The sequence below is a fragment of the Halictus rubicundus genome, chromosome 5, assembly GCF_050948215.1.
Source record: "Halictus rubicundus isolate RS-2024b chromosome 5, iyHalRubi1_principal, whole genome shotgun sequence".
Classification (NCBI taxonomy): domain Eukaryota; kingdom Metazoa; phylum Arthropoda; class Insecta; order Hymenoptera; family Halictidae; genus Halictus; species Halictus rubicundus.
The window spans coordinates 5,237,914-5,254,449 of record NC_135153.1 but is presented as its reverse complement, the minus strand read 5'-3'; the positions used below and the strand labels follow the sequence as shown (position 1 = coordinate 5,254,449).

At 34.1% G+C, this 16,536-nt stretch overlaps 2 protein-coding genes across 4 annotated transcripts; one reads left to right on the top strand and one right to left on the bottom strand.

Annotated features, from left to right (window-relative positions):
• Positions 1 to 1,175: 1,175 nt before the first annotated feature.
• Positions 1,176 to 7,813, bottom strand: LOC143353993 (odorant receptor 30a-like). Its single transcript, XM_076787644.1, has 7 exons — positions 7,674 to 7,813; positions 7,317 to 7,583; positions 5,979 to 6,438; positions 3,434 to 3,533; positions 3,015 to 3,134; positions 2,388 to 2,543; positions 1,176 to 1,366 (listed from the first exon to the last, which is right to left on the bottom strand). Exons 1-7 carry the CDS (start codon positions 7,705 to 7,707, stop codon positions 1,313 to 1,315), a joined length of 1,191 nt encoding a protein of 396 aa, XP_076643759.1. The 5' UTR covers positions 7,708 to 7,813; the 3' UTR covers positions 1,176 to 1,312.
• Positions 7,814 to 9,304: 1,491 nt separating this feature from the next.
• Rfesp (Rieske iron-sulfur protein) lies at positions 9,305 to 10,863 on the top strand. Of its 3 annotated transcripts, none has more exons than XM_076787647.1 (4): positions 9,305 to 9,505; positions 9,906 to 10,052; positions 10,123 to 10,300; positions 10,376 to 10,863. In XM_076787647.1, the coding sequence occupies exons 1-4, from the start codon at positions 9,412 to 9,414 to the stop codon at positions 10,662 to 10,664; spliced, it is 708 nt and encodes a 235-aa protein (XP_076643762.1). In that variant the 5' UTR covers positions 9,305 to 9,411; the 3' UTR covers positions 10,665 to 10,863. The 3 variants fall into 3 exon arrangements, with proteins under 3 accessions (XP_076643762.1, XP_076643763.1, XP_076643761.1); XM_076787648.1 differs by having other exon boundaries at positions 9,306 to 9,499; XM_076787646.1 differs by having other exon boundaries at positions 9,306 to 9,619.
• Positions 10,864 to 16,536: the final 5,673 nt, after the last annotated feature.

Genomic DNA, 16,536 nt, shown 5'->3' with positions numbered 1-16,536 from the left:
GCAAGTCTGATTGGTTATTAGACATATATAATTTTATTATGCTTTAGTAATTTGTAATACCACCACCACAAAAAGACGAAATGTATATGTACTTAAGCTATAATTATAGCTATATTTGAAAAGTCCAGAGGACACCAGTCGTAATTTAAACAAATTTTTAAAATACATTAATATTTTTAGCACATCTAAACAATAAGTCAATGATTTTTAAAATGAATGAAGTGTAGATATTATGTACTAAAGCATTGAAAAACATAGAATTTTGAAAATATTCTGTTTTTGAAAGTTAGTACAATGAGGAAGATAATATATCATACATATTTACACTGTAGTTTAAAAATTAAATTTAGCAACAAGAAAGAAAATTGATATAACAAACTGCAATGTATTTGTGACTTGCGATAATTTGTTATTGTATCGACTTTGTATAATAATCATGGTAATAATACAAACCTGACTACATTGATGATTTTTATCACTGTACAATCACTGATCCGTAAATTTATGGTCCTCAATCATCGACACGTGCACGGATGTTTTCTTCGAGGAATACCTTGTTAATACTATTATAACTATATCTACTATAAGTAATCCATATATTTGTAGCTTTTATTACAAAGAAAATTAAATTGTTTTTTCATGTGATTTCCAGTTCGTTCAATTACATTCTTATCAGTAAATCAGTAATTCAATATACTTATAAGGATCACGTTTACGAAAACAGAATTGATATAGGGTGTTTCTAAACTTTGTTATAATCTATACAAAAAATACAGTGATATATTATATTATACGAAAATTTTTTCCGAATTACTCAATTTAAAAAATTTTTAATAAGTAGAAATGTTTTCAAGGCTTACTGAAAACTTTCTTCGAATACGAAAAGAGTGAAAATTATCATTACACATCCATACATACTTGTGAAGTATGTAGTAGCCATTTTGATAATTCTTGCTTCTAAGATTTTAATGAACATAATTAATTAATGATGGAATAAATGGAAAAAATTATTGAATAAAAAAAAATTGTTTAAATAAAATCTAGAAAATATTATAGTATAATAATGATTATGAATAAGATAAAATTTTAGAGGTTCAATCCTATTAATAAGAAGCATACTTTCGATGGTAGTTAAAATATAAATCAGCAATAAAAGAGAAGTTTTTCGTTCTAATTAGTGCGAACAAAGCTAAAACATCAAATATATTTACATATCCAATACAATTAATAATTTCACTTCAAAGTACCAATTGCTACGTGCATATAATCTTTTATACTAATCAAACTCTGACGATATCGGTGAGTTTTGTTACTATACTACTTTTGTCAATAAAAAAGATATATAGCTGAATGATATTTTCAATATCTGAAAAAAATGTTAAATCAGAAATAGTTGTTAAAGGTTTTAAAAGATACGTAAAGATACTCTGCGTGCCTCATAAGAAGCCCCGTGAAAGGATTGCGGGGTCGAATGATCACAGTGGAATGGGCACGCCTGGTTTCACACGCATTTTCGGTTCTAGCGAACTACAGTATTATTTCCGTAACTGTTGCAAAGGTCTCTACCGTAACTGTCAAAATTTTATCTCCACCACTGGGGTGTCCCTCTTGGAACTAGTCAAGCTGTAAACACGCTCGACAGGCAAGCCAGCAAGGGGTGAGACCCACATTAATGCAAACGAAGCAAAACATTGCAACTTTTCTAATTTTTCATCTGGTTTTTTTTTTATAAAAATTTCACCATCGTATCCATCTCGTTTTCAATCTCGATTACAATTACTCGTGTAATAAGCGATTAAAGTTTCAGACGTGAAAGAGGACGGCGACCGGAAAAGATTGAGAAGCAGGGAGTCGAAGCGTCGAACCTCGGTCCCTCTTCCTTTTTCAATCAGTATCCTTCTCTACGTTCGGCACACTACAAGGAATGTAACACCTCTACTAGAAACTAGAACTGTCGCTCGGCAGACCTGACAATACGACAGTTACGGAGATACCACTAGTGTCGCCTAGTGTCATGTCATCGTTATTTCACTATTTACATCAAGTGTCCTATTTTTATGAATTTCTCGTACTCAATGTCACGCGAAGGTCATAATATTACAGGTCTTTGGATTCGTCTTGATCTTGGCTATCATATAGCGACAATAAAAATACTTTTAGCTTGAAATCTCAAAAAATATAACTTTGAACAAACTTTTTTGACTATCATAATATTTGCCCCTCTGAACCAACTAATGTTTTCCTCCGAAATTTTCTTCTATCATAAAAAAACAAGCGATATAGTTTAGATGCTCGAGTTAAAGCCTAAACATTGGGACTACGGAAGCGTCAGCGGTGGGGATAGACACTTCTTGTGAGGCACGCACAGTAGAAGGAAGGTATCTTACGTTGCATAATGTCAGCATATTGATAGGAAACAATTTGCCAGCGGTCAAGCAAAACGGCTTTTTAGCTCTCACCATAATCAAAATTAAATTTCTCGCTTTGTTTGATTCCAAGTCCGTCCAGTTGCATTCATAAACAGCATTGTATATACCTTCAGACTTTATATGCAATAATCATGAATAACGAACTGGCTAAATACTGTTTATAAACTATATCTCTCGTTGAATTATGTGTAGTGTGCGCTATTGTTATTTAACGGTTTCTAATCGTATTTATCAACCGTTTAATAATAATTTCAACGTGATCACTAGACTGTGGATTTTATGCATTTATAACAAAAATGAGTAGGCGTGATCAAAAGTAATAGCTAGATTAAAAGAATTGGAGAATATCAATGTTTAGTTTCAGCTTACTAAAATTATTGAGGGATGAATAAAAATTTCTGTTTGGCTCCTGTTTCTTGAAAACGATGCAAACAATTTTTGTTTTGCATAAAGGTTCGCTGTCTAGTGATCACTATCAATAATGGAGAAACATTGTGCTTCATTCTTGGCAACGGAGCCGAAAAACGGCTTGAACTGCTAGTGACAAGAATCATTCGAATATTACGAATTTAGGTTTCTATTTACTTGAGTTGTCAAAAGTTGTCCTGCTAGACAGTAAAGTGCCATTTGGGCAAGCGTATTTGTGTAAGCACCTACGTAAAAATATATTCCCGCAGAATCAGATTTGCCTTTACCAGTCAACGCCTAGAAAATCATTCACATATCACATTCCTCTCATATTCCCGTTCTATTGAATGGTTCCATAAGTTTGTGCCCGTTTTCAGAGTCTTCAAGACACTCTCTGAAGGAAAACCATGCAATTTTGAAAAAAGAATCCACCAACTTGTAAAACGTAGGGAGACAATTGTAGAAGATGGTGGACTATACATATAATTGATTAATAAAACTGTCATCTTAATGGAACCGCTTCTACTTTATTTTCAAATCAGGCACAAACTTTTGCAGTCATCTAATATTACAACGGATGATCATAATTTACTTACGAATACTATTTCGAATATGTAGACACAGTTAAATGCACAGAAGTAGAGTAACAGTACGAGCAATAACAACATGTATGTATTTTCCATCACGTCGACCGCGCTATAAAAATCCCAAAATAACGATCACTATTCTCCTAAAAAGTGATAAATTGTGCAAGTATCAATTGTGATTCAATCTTGCCTGTACTTCATTGCAATGAACGTAATATACTAGGAATCATTGACACGTTGACTGGTCAAACCACTAACTATAAAAAATTGGAAGAATTTATTTAACGCAAAAAAAAAAACTGAAAAGTAAAGATGTGTCATAACTAGACTGCGGATTTTATACATTTATAACAAAACTGACTAAGTGAAATATAAAACAGTAACATCGTAACGAGAATATACAAATACTGTTTTATTATGTTCAACTTATTAAAATTATTGAGAGAAGAAATTTTCTAGTTAACTTCTGTTACTTGTAATAAATGTAGAAAATTCTTATTTCGCGTAAAGATGCGCAGTATAGCCATAACGATTGTGCTTTGGATTATTTTGCTTGTTGTAAAAACCACAGATCACTTATACAGGGTGAATCATCTAACGTTTGCACCTCAAATACCTTCGTTGGTTTTAAAGATATGTCAAATGTCTTAAAGAGAAGGTGAGGTTCACACGATGCCATACAAATATTTGTTTTTGTTATTTTTTTTTAAAGAAATCTCATTGTCACCTTCATTTTTTAAACACCCCCCTCCACACTCTTTAAACACCTACGTGGAGAGTCCCTTTAATTAGGAATTCAGTGACTATAATTACTCAAGGTCATTCAAGGACACACACAGAAGAAACGTAGAAAATTAAAATATTATTTTGGCTAAAAGATAGCGTATAGATGACCGCTCCAACAACAATTGAAGATATGCATCAGCCCATTATCACAGCATGTACGAATATCATCTCGGATATACTTGTCAGGGTTCGACCTTCCTTCAGAGCCCGTTAAGTCTTATGCGTTTCATCTGCATGTGACCCTGAATGACCTTGAGTTATTATAGTCACTGAATTCCTAATCAAAGGAACTTTCATCGTGGGTATTTAACCAGTTAACTGCGGAATTTACTTTAAAAAATCGATGCGGTACTAAAATCAAGCAATGACTAGTATACACGTGGAACGCAAGGCAAATGCTCCTATTGTAAATTTTACAAAAAAAGTAAAGCAAAATGAGAAAAGATTACATTGTTATTCGATAAAACATTAACAATTCATTGGAATTCATTGTTGAAAAGGTTATTAAAAAATCTATCAAAAACTTAAAAATTGTCAAAAAATAATAGAATTCATCAAGAAGAGAATAATTTTAAGAAATTTAGTTGATTTCAGTATCGTATTTTTCGAAGCAAGGGAAAAAAATAATTAACTTAGCTTGTAAAAAGTAATACATTGTAGTATTCAATATACCAAAGAGAATAATCAAACTAAAAAAAAAAAAGAAATATATAGCAGTTTTATTGGTAATATAAAGGAAATATACCACCAAATGACATTTTTATTACGTCTTATTAAAATTTCCAATTTTTATATCAAATGGATATTTTTTATTTTACACGACAAGTATACACGTCAACCGTACCGCAACAGAGCTTTGGCTTGACGTGTATACACGTCGAACGCGGTTTACTGGTTAAAAAGGGCGGTGTGGGTTAGTTACTCTGCTCTCATATTTTAGATCTTATACGTTTCCTCTGTCTGTGACCTTGAATGACCCTGAGTAATTATAGTCACTGAATTGCTAATGAAAGGAACTATCATCGTAGATGTTTAAAAGGGGGTGGTCCCGTTTAAAAAAATTGGAGGTGACCTTAAGATCTCTAAAACAAAAAATAACGTAAGAACAAATATTTTTATGGCATCGTGTGAACCCCATTGAACCATTCAATTTTGTCCTTAAGACATTTGAGGTATCTTTAAAAACAACAATCATCCTGTATGTCACCCTGTACTCACACTGTATAACGATACAAACCAATATTCACATTTGTATAAGTACAGTGAATTCCTTTTTATTGTCAGCAATACGGGTCCTGATGTCCAGGAGACATATTCTTTGATACAGTGCCAAACGTAGAAAAGGACAGCGAAGGTCGAATGGCCTCGGTCGCCGAGGAGTGTCCCCGAGAAGACCACTATTAATCCAATAACAAAACTTCTTTGTTTTTCCTTATTTTTTATGGGACTTTTACCAACTATTGGCATTTTAGATTAGTAGTGGTCTCCTGGTCTCGCACCGATATACCCCGCGGTAGTGGGGATAATTCCGCGATATTTATCAGCCGTACCTCGGCGACATATATAGAGAATTCATTGTAATTGTATTGTCCACATATGAAAAACTCAACAGTTAACGTGTTAATGATTACGGATAGATAATCAATGGTAAAAAAATTTTTTTAAATCAGCGAACAAAAAGGATCAAAAGAATCTCACATCTGACTTACATTTCGAACATTCTCTGTATTAAAATAAAAAGTACAGTGAAGCAGTACGCGAAATATACCTGGCAAGTCGAATGTGATCCATCACGACGTCCACTAACGAATGATCAAACTGGTCTGATGAATCGATGCTCGTTAGACGAGTTTGCAGAATTTCCAGCTGAGCGGTAATGTGTAAAACTATAGTGCCAAAGAATGCATCGACTCCAAGATAACAGAATGACGTCGCCAACACGATAATTAATTGTAAAGCATATACTATCTCGAAGTATGGACTGTGGGAAACGTCTACTATATAATACGTCGGCAACGGAAACACTGCCGATTCGTTGGTCGCCATTCGATACGAAATGCCTAATTTCGGCAGGATAGTAATAGTAAAAAATATCGGGCCAAACATTGCGAAACAAAACTTCATGAATACTCGTGATACACTGGCACACCGTATCATCGTGTCTCTTTCTATGTCCGTTTTCGAATGTTCCCAATCGTTTGCCATCATGTTTAAAAGCGGTACGAGATCTTAAAGGAAGTAAACAATAAATACATTCTATTAAAACAACCCGTTTACTGCGTATAATCAGGATTCTAGAACAACCGAGCACTAAAAGTGACTAATTAGCATTGCCTTTTAAAAATAATATGACTGCATTGATCGAAACGTTTCATGATTGTTTTTAATTAATAAATCTGAATAAATAAGTATGTTTAATAAGTGTCCTTACAGATATCTTTACCAGCCGAATAATTGTGAAATAAAAAATCCAAAATCCGTCACGGATTAACGCATTAATGTAAACTACTACATTAAAACAGTGGCGGATTTATACTACTACCGCCTAGGGGCTCTACCTCTACACCTCAGCCCTCCGCCCGCGCTTGCTCCCATTTACGTTTTCTCACCATAGGTTTATCAATAGCACAAAGTACAAAAACCATTAATACTAGTCTTGTTTAACCCTTTCCAATTTTGTTTAACCTATTTTTCAGTTGTGGGGGAAGTTAGGTACTTGCATTCTGCATTCCCCTTCCGTAGGCCTTAAGTGATTTCTTGTAATTTCATACAACGCCATTTAAACATGTTATTCTAGTTTTTAAATTGGTTAACATTTATATGTATTTGTTTTTATAGTCGTGACTTGTGCCTTTGGTATTTTTCCAAAAACTTGCCGCCCTGGGCTATAGCCCATGCAGCCCCCCCCCTCCCCAAAAAAAATCCGCCACTGCATTAAAATAAACTACCGTATCATTTTGTCAAAAATCACTCTTCTCTTTTACGATATCTGTTAAACAGTACTTTTAAAAAATCTGTAATTCCGTTTGTATTATAAACTAATAGAAATAAAAAATATATTCGAAACCATTTTTCATTAGAAAAGTAACGACATTTGAATACTCACTTGTTTTATTTTTGTACATAGTGACGAATTTCATCATCGATATCACGCATGGTATGAAGTAACCGGTATTTTCCAGGTACATCATGAAACCGTTGGATTTCAACAGGAGCATACAAGCCGAAGGAAATACGAGGAAAACATTCATCAATATAAAAATCACCGGTGCCCGTAATTTATCCGAAAGACGCTCTTCACGATTATCTTCTGGAGGCCAAAGACCAAGTAGCTTTAAAGGATAGCGATTCAGGCTAACTGCCCATTTGTAGTCTACGATGGCGAAGACGACAAGCGATTAAGGAAACTAGCTAGGCGAGTATCGTTCGAAACAAAAAGAAAAAAGGGTGAGCGATTATACACCTGGATGTTCCGATGATCTCGATGACATATTCATATTGAAACTTGTGTTGTAGAGCAGTTGCTACTTTGTACTTCCCTTTTCTTTCTGCTGGATGGACATACCACAGTGAAAATGTTAGACCGCAACGTTAACTAGTCCGATGAAAAAAAAAACGGATACGTTAACTGACCTCTCGCGAAGGGACGGAACAGTGTTTTAATATTTCACCTCACAACCGTCTGGTAGAACGAAATTTTTCTACAAAGTTCTCAGTGAGTGTAGAATTTTCTATTGGAAAGCGCAAGGGTACACAGCTGCTGTAAACACATTTTGTTGCGAAACTTTTGCGGAGGACAAAAAGGAGTTGAGCCGACCTCTACATATTTTATATCGCGAAGCAGACAGTTAGCGACCATGTACTGCAGTCGTTTTCCGTCGTTCAACAGATCAGTTGTGGTTGCAATTGGTAACAATCGAGTAGGTATGATCGGTGTTATGCACTATGTGATTTATATTATTATATGATACATACGTATATCAATTGCTTAAGTTTAAAGTTTGTGCGAATGAAGGACGAGGAGATCGCGTAAAAATTCTCAACATAAATGTAAGTAGTTCCATGTCTCAATAATACAAAATTCTTGTACCTTTCGTTCGATCAGAAGCATAGTTAACCGGACCATCGCTTGTTTTTAGCATCAAAAATGGGTACAAACCAGAGGTAGAACATATTTAGCGAAATAGTTATTTCAAATAGAAATAGTCTTTCCCCTTCCACTTCCATTATTCTTTGTATTTCTTAGATTTAGATAGGATAAGGTAAAATATATACAAGAAAAACCCCCATAAACCTTACTGATGAGTCTCCAAAAACCTTCTAGCATTTCTGATTCAAATAAAAATAAAAAATAAATTATAATTAATGTTACGAGTACGTGAAATTAACAACCAACATTTTGTACAATCGATTTTGAATTTTTGTCTCTACATGAGTAATTAGTTTTCCAAGTGCTTATTATCTGAAAAAGAGATATTTTTTGTAATTGATTTTTGAGTCGGTAATGCAGATACCTGCAGTTAGTACGAAAGCACGAGAACTGTGGCATCTATTTTTACTAGGTACAGTTCTTGCATACATCTTATCTATAAAAAGACGTGCTTATCGATAAGACTGAATATAACTTAAGAAAAGGAAAAGAGTTCAATAATTGTAATTTGCAAGTTTTTATTGCCTAACTATTGATGCAAGGAAACTTTCTACTACACCTATACAGACGATTAAAATACATTATACATATACGTATACCATTGAACATCTCTATATAAGAAAGTTCTCTCACTTTAACTTCCGGTACTTTGATTATCACGTGATAATTCTATTGATGTAAACGATATAGGATTCAATTTTATTAGTACACATTAATGTATTATATGATTATTACTTAATAAATAAATTTCAGCAAAAATCACAGTATTATGTGCTCGCAAAAGATTATTCGTTTAATAATATGATAGATTTAAAATCTTTTATTATACGAAGATAGAAATATATGTTAGAATGCGCTATTATAGCTATGATATGTAGTTATAGTAGGCATTATTGCGCATAGCTGTGCAACATCTGCCATCTATAGCTACATGATCGTTGTACAGCAGAGCCATCTGACACTGTAGTCCATGTAGTCTTCGGAAGTTCGGAAGTCTGGTCAGTGTTCCAGACGTTCACTTCGCTCGTTCTTACTTGCGTAGATAGTCAAAATGAACGTGGTAGCAAAATCGACAACTTTAACGCCGATTCTAAAATCGGCGACAACCGTTGTTTCGAATGGACTCCGACCCGTAGCTGGTAGTGGTATTACATTGAAACCTAAAGTTGTCGTTAAGCCTGCCGTCAACCTAATCGTTAATGAAAGTATTTATGAAAGCCTTTTCAGCAGACCTCTTCGTGTAAGCTCAGGAATCACAGGTTCGAAGAATTTTCTTAAAATACAATTTCATCGGTTACCATGTTGGTTTGAGCAAACTATGAATTTTTATATTTCGATTATATAATCGTCTCGTGTACACAGTGTATGATGATTTAAAGAATCCTGTTACCAGTCGAACCACTGTGTAATGAAAGAAGTTATATACCAGTCTTTCTATCTGTTATTATTGACTTATCATGGAAGACGTTATTATAACTATTTGGCTGACGAGCATATCTTGATTGTTATGAAAGACATTGCTTATATATAATTCTATGGTTCTAGGAACTACACAAACATTGCAGAAGCGATGGGCCCATTCAGATATTCAGTGGCCAGACTTTTCAGCGTATCGTGCTGTACAAGATCCAACAGAAAAATCCAGAGATAGTGCACCTGCTAGAAAAACGGCTGCATATATTGTGACTGCAGGTACATAAATAAGCTTGAATTCTTTGTAATATGTATTTTTTAATTTAAAACATATTTATTTGTTACATAGCTACTGGAGTTTGCTCTGTCTACACAGCGAAGGGAATAGTACATGGCTTGGTAGGCTCTATGAGCGCTTCAGCCGATGTATTGGCTATGGCAAAAATTGAAATTGATCTTTCTACCATTCCTGAAGGAAAAAGTGTTGTTTTCAAATGGCGCGGCAAGCCTCTGTTTGTGCGACACAGGCAAGTGTTTATATTTAAATTTTTATATATTATCTTCCCAATGAAATAAACATAATGTTTGACATGCATCAATAGATCAGCAAACGAAATTTCAAAAGAGGCCAGCGTCGATGTCGCATCCCTTCGAGATCCGCAAGCTGACGCAGAACGTGTGAAAAAACCAGAATGGTTGGTTGTTCTTGGTGTGTGCACACACTTAGGATGTATCCCAATTGCAAATTCTGGTGATTTCGGTGGTTACTATTGCCCTTGTCATGGTTCGCATTATGATGCTAGTGGAAGGATTAGGAAAGGACCGGCTCCTTTAAATCTGGAAGTCCCACAATATGAGTTCACCGATGAAAAAACACTACTTGTTGGTTAATATAGCAATATTTGTAGTCAAATAATAATTCTATTTATAACAAAACATTTTTGCCGGACGATTTATTCTTGTTTGTAAACTCGGAAAACATGAATTTTCATCTTTGAAGATAATGAGATATTACCATATTAAGTATTACCAACCTGATAGAGCTGAATTATAAAAACCAGGAATAAAGCTTAACCGAAATACAAACAAATTCTTCTATTTTGAAAAGAATCAATCCTTAATTGAGATAAATGCATGGTACATAATGATCCTTATTACCTGTTTCTACACAATATTCGACCCGACTTATGAAATTATTAACACTAGAACTACCGGTGAGTCGAAATGACTTGCTTCTAAGTTTTTCTTTTAGAAATAATGAAATTATAAATAAGTTTTCATGAGAAAATTTTTTAATAAACTTTTCTATAAAAGTAGATACTTAAACAAAACTGGTACGAAATCAAAACAAGTGCAATTTTGTTGTTATTACAAGGCAATGTGTGCCAGTTGCATTAACTGCTTGGTAGTTCTAGTGTTAAAGTAACGAACAAACAAAATTTTGTATAATAAACCTTGCCTATAGATCCTGATACAAGAAAAGATAAATATCTATGGCAGTTTAACAATTATTGCACATAAGTGTTCGCGTAATTTTGTAAAATACTATTTCAAATAGTAGATAGTCTATTTTATTTGAAATTATACATGCACTTTGAAAAATAAAATATTTTCTTTATTGTTATAAAAACTTTTAAAAGGATTCTCAAAATAGTGAGAATTTTATATGAAATATTTTATTCATTTTAACTTATGTTTCCTCTTATTCGTAACGATCAAATATTATTTCTAAAAATACATGAATGTACAGAGTGTATAAAAATAAGTGTAAAGCCGGTCGTAGCGGGATTCTACACATCTTTTTCTACGTAAAAATGTCCTCGATCTTGATTTTCAAGGTCAACATTTTTTTCATTGCATCGTAAAGTAGTACTATCGTAACGAGGACCAAAGTTTTAAAAGAACCATAGATCGCAAATGAATCCTTTTCTTGAAAAACGACTTTCAAGTTTCATAAACTATTTTATACCATATGCCTACAGGGTGTCCCAGTATTGCGTACAACCGTGAAGGGGGTGATTTTACATGAGAAAATAAATCGAAAATATGGAATAAATTTTTTTCATTTGACACTCCGTTTTCGAGCAAATCGAGTTCGAAAATATTATGGTTTTTTGTATTTTATTATTATGTACCTGCGTTTTCTCTATTTTCATTGTCAAGAAATATTTTATTTTATGTTTCAAATAACCAAAATAAAAGTGTTTTATGTTTTACGTTGTCAAAATAAAAATACCTTGTTTTATGTTTTACGTTATCAAAATAAAAATATTCTATTTGCGGAAATTTTTCTATTTATTTAACATAGTATTTTATTTGAATTGTAGAATAACGATTATTTAAAATATTGTTTTTACCAACTCTGAGTGTTAAAGTGATTATAAGATAGGTAATAAAGTTTAAAAGAAGAATAACGTGTATCATACAGAATGAAGTAAATCTAAGTAGAAAAAGTAGATAGTTGCCTACGGTTTCGCAGTTATAGAATTTTTACATCTTTCGGCAAGGAGTGTGCAGTGTAGCTCGGTTGAAAAGATCGCGTTGACGAAAAGGATGTTCCCGCTTCCGCCAGATGGCGTTAGCCTTCCCAAATCAAATTTTCGTTTTCGCCGCGTGACAAGGGCGTTCATGAGACCGACAATCCGCCGGCCAGGCTGATCCTCTGTTTTCAGTCGCCTTCGCTGCTGGCAGCGTACGGACGGAGTAGCTGAGAGTTTTTTCGTGAAAATCGGTTATCTTCCGAAACATCGTTATCATTTTACCGCCATCGTATACGATGATGCGAAAACTGCTGACCCTACGACGAGTGACACTGTACATCTGACATTCCCGATAACAACAACAAATGTATTGTCCAAAATGAATTTCCGCGGCGCGTGGTACCGGTGTTCAGCGGCACGCGCGAAAGGGTTAGAATCGCATAACACTACCGGTGAAAATTAAGGTGACACTCAACGTATTACGAACAAATAAATACGAAACAGAACAGGCGGGAGACGGATGCGAAGAAAGCCGATTTTCGTAAGTTTCATTCCACTTTATTATACTTGCATTTCTTTTTATAATAAAAATAGATCGCGCCCTTTCCGAAACGATGTGAAAACATGCAAATTGCTGCATATACTGTTCGGATAAAATTGTCATATCGAAACACGGAAGTGTACAGAGAGTTTTACTCTCCAATTAGTTCCTTTTCATTCTAATTTATTTTGCGATGAGTATAATTAGACCGCGGACTTTTATGAAAAATATACATTTTCGGCGTAAATTGTAAGAAATATAAATTAAATTAGAAAGTTGCTTCTTGCTTTAAGAATGTTAATAAATTAAAAACAATATATTGACATGCTTAAATTCTTTTAATCTCCCTGCTATTTTAAACTTCATCTACTTTTATCATAACTGCACAAAATCCGTAGTCTAGTTATGATTAATTTCACTACGATGTTTCACACAATCTGCATACATACGTCAATGTGTACGTACAGTTAGGAACAAAACTGTTGGCGCACCTGGCTTTTAATTATACAAACTCATATGAATTATAGAAAAACATAATATTAGGTTAATTCTTTGTATTAATCACAACTACCGGATCTATAATCGTAGATTATTACAAAAAACGTTGTGTTGGTTAATTACAAGTCGAAAAAGAATGAAATAAAACAATCCCAGGATCTACAACAAAATTAATGCATTCTATGCCAGACGGATCGCAAGCGGTTATAAAAAATAGGGGATTGCACATGAAATATTAGCGGTATGAAATAAATAATAATACACTATAAACTTGTGTTCCAACACTCTTGTTTCAGTGAAAACTGCTTTTAACGTATGATTCATTGTTATTTTTTGTTCTGTGATTAACCCATATAAAATTTGTTGTAATATTCTGCAAGTATAGATCCAGTAGCTACGATTAATACAGATAAAAAGTAACCTCATATTATGGGTTTTTTTCATTTGCATGCATTTGTATAGGTGTTCCAATACTTTTGTTCCAAACTGTATAACAGTTGCGAGGAACACGCGCAATAAGAATCTATAATTGTCCCGTTCGTTAGAAAAATGCAACGCAATTGTTGAATTTTATTCCGCGGTGGTTTGTTTAATGGATTTCGCTTGTACACTCTTACCGTGCGTGTAGAATGGTAAGAGCGCCGTGAACTATTTACATAGTACACAACCAATCCTTAGCAACTTCGGGGAAATTGTTTTTGTAACCTTAACGGCGTACATATATGTTTGTGTTTCTGCACGTTCGACGGCGCGATGACTTCTGTACATTCGAATCACACTTTGCATTCTGCTAACGGATGCCCGAGGCAGGGGCACGCAGTTTTTGTGACAGTACTTCTGTGCCTTTCGATTCATGTAAACAAAGGCGAGATCGTAATTGTTCGGAACGGGCACTGTGCTAAGGACGGCCTTGCATATCGGAAGTCGACGCTCCGGGATTCCGTCGTTACGGTTTAGCACGTACATACTGGATTGATCCATTCGAAGACCGGCTAGCACAAGCGAATCGATTCGTTCGCGTAACGACAATCGAAAACGAAAAACGTATCGACTGGTGGCAACACGTTTGGTAAGATCACAGATCACCGTATTATATATTACTCATGGGGAATTTAGGTATTTTCAAGGACCGGTAGTTGAATCGTTCCACGCGAAATCAGACGCCTCTCGGGACACTAATTCAGATTTTGTTCATATTTGGATATGTTGTAGCCTTCAGCGTCATATCAACGTGTCTTGCAGAATTTGTCGAAATCTTAGAAATTGTTCGTTTACAGAAGTGCAAGATAAAGCTCAACCTTTTTCCATGAAATTATAACGACTGAACTAATAAACCGATGAAAATCAGTTTTTAGGTGCTCATAGTAAAAATATAAGAGCGTCTGATAAAAATGATTTCGGTTGGAAAAAAATTATTTTTCACCATTTATTTTGCACTTGTTTTAAACAAATACAATGTTTTCATAGCAGGGAAAATTTAAAAATTTTATAAAAAATTAGGATATAGCCTCGAGTGTCCCTTTTACGGACTGGTTTTTAAAAATGCGGATACTTTGAGATTAGCTAAATGAAAATTATTTTAAGTGAACGCTGCACCGCCTACAGAGACCCTCATTAATATTCGGGCACTCTTAAAAAGACGATAATTTTTTAAATATTGAACCACACGTCTTGGATTTTTTTCAGAAGTTAGAACAATTAGTTTACTAGATGTTGAGAAAGAAAATTTTGAAAAAATTACGAATTCACGGAGTTGCAGAGAAAATAGTGAAAGTTGTTTTTTACAACTTTTTTATGTGGACATGTATTGAAAATTTAAGAAATACATTTTGTAGATCGGTGTCGATTGTATACATTCTGAAAATTTTATCGAAATCGGATAATGCGGAAGAAACGACAGGCATCGAAAGATGTATGAATCCTTAATTAAGGTTAAACTTTGTACGTCATTGCCAATTGGCTTACGTCATTGTCTTTGTACCACTTTTAATAAAATTTTCAGAATATAATTGACACAGATCTACAAAATGTATTTTTTAAACTTTCAGTATAGGCCCACATAAAAAAGTTGTGAAATACAACTGTTAGTATTTTCTTTTAGTATTTAGTATTTTTAGTAGTAAACTGATCGTTCTAACTTCTCCAAAAAATCCAAGACGTATGGTCTAATATTTAAAAAGTTATCGTCTTTTTAAGAGCGTCCGAATATTATTGGGAGGCATTGTATGCGCGGTACGAGCAGCGCAGCGGCTATACAAATAACAACTTAAACTGTAAACAAAGTATAACAAAGAAAATTATACAGGGTGTACCAAATAAAGTGTTACACGCTGTTCCCTCAGAAAATAATGAAGAAATCCACTTAATTTTTTTTGTAAATTAAATGATTAAGGGGGGAGGGGGCAATATTTTCTTAAGTGGAAAGTAGTATTGACTTTCGTTAGTTACTTTTTCCCCCATCACTATTATATATTATGTATGTAGATGTGGGTGCATGCAATATGGTGTTTTTTTCGTGCAGTCTGATGCGTGTAACGTGAAAACGCAAACCTTGTGAGGGTACTAATTACTGTGCATATATTAATTACATTTATTTTTAGAGCATAATGAGTATTGAAAAAGAGATTTATAACATATATATTAACCCGCGGGCTCCAGCGAGTTCTGGCTTATGCCGAAGTCATTTCTGACGTACACCGATATTTCACCAATATTCGCTTTTCGTCTTATTTCGAATGTAGCGACAAACTATACAGTGTGAAACTATCTTTCGTTGGAAAAGGATAGAATATGGCACCGTTATGGCTTCTCGTTATGGCACCTAAGCGGTGTCGGACGAACAACTTTAAAAGAAAAATAGGAGATACCGATTTTCTAATTTTTTTCTAATTTAACTTTTTTCTAATTTAATATTAAGAATAAGTATAATTAATATAGGCACAGTAGTTGGTACCTCCACAGTAATTGACTCCCTTACACTACGTGTTTCAAAGTGTGTGCAGAGAATTTTCTACGATCGACATTTTTGCGAAATGTTTGAAAAGTATTTATTTGAAAAGTATTCGAGTCTTTTACGAAATGCGAATGTTACAATTTAACCCTTCAAGTACCGAATTACCTGTTAGAGCTTAACCCTTGCTTTCAAGTACCTCTTTAATAACAATGCTACTACGAATACTTACATGTTTCGTGACGACTAATGTAATTGAATCACTGTAATGCATTCACGATCGAATTATTAGGA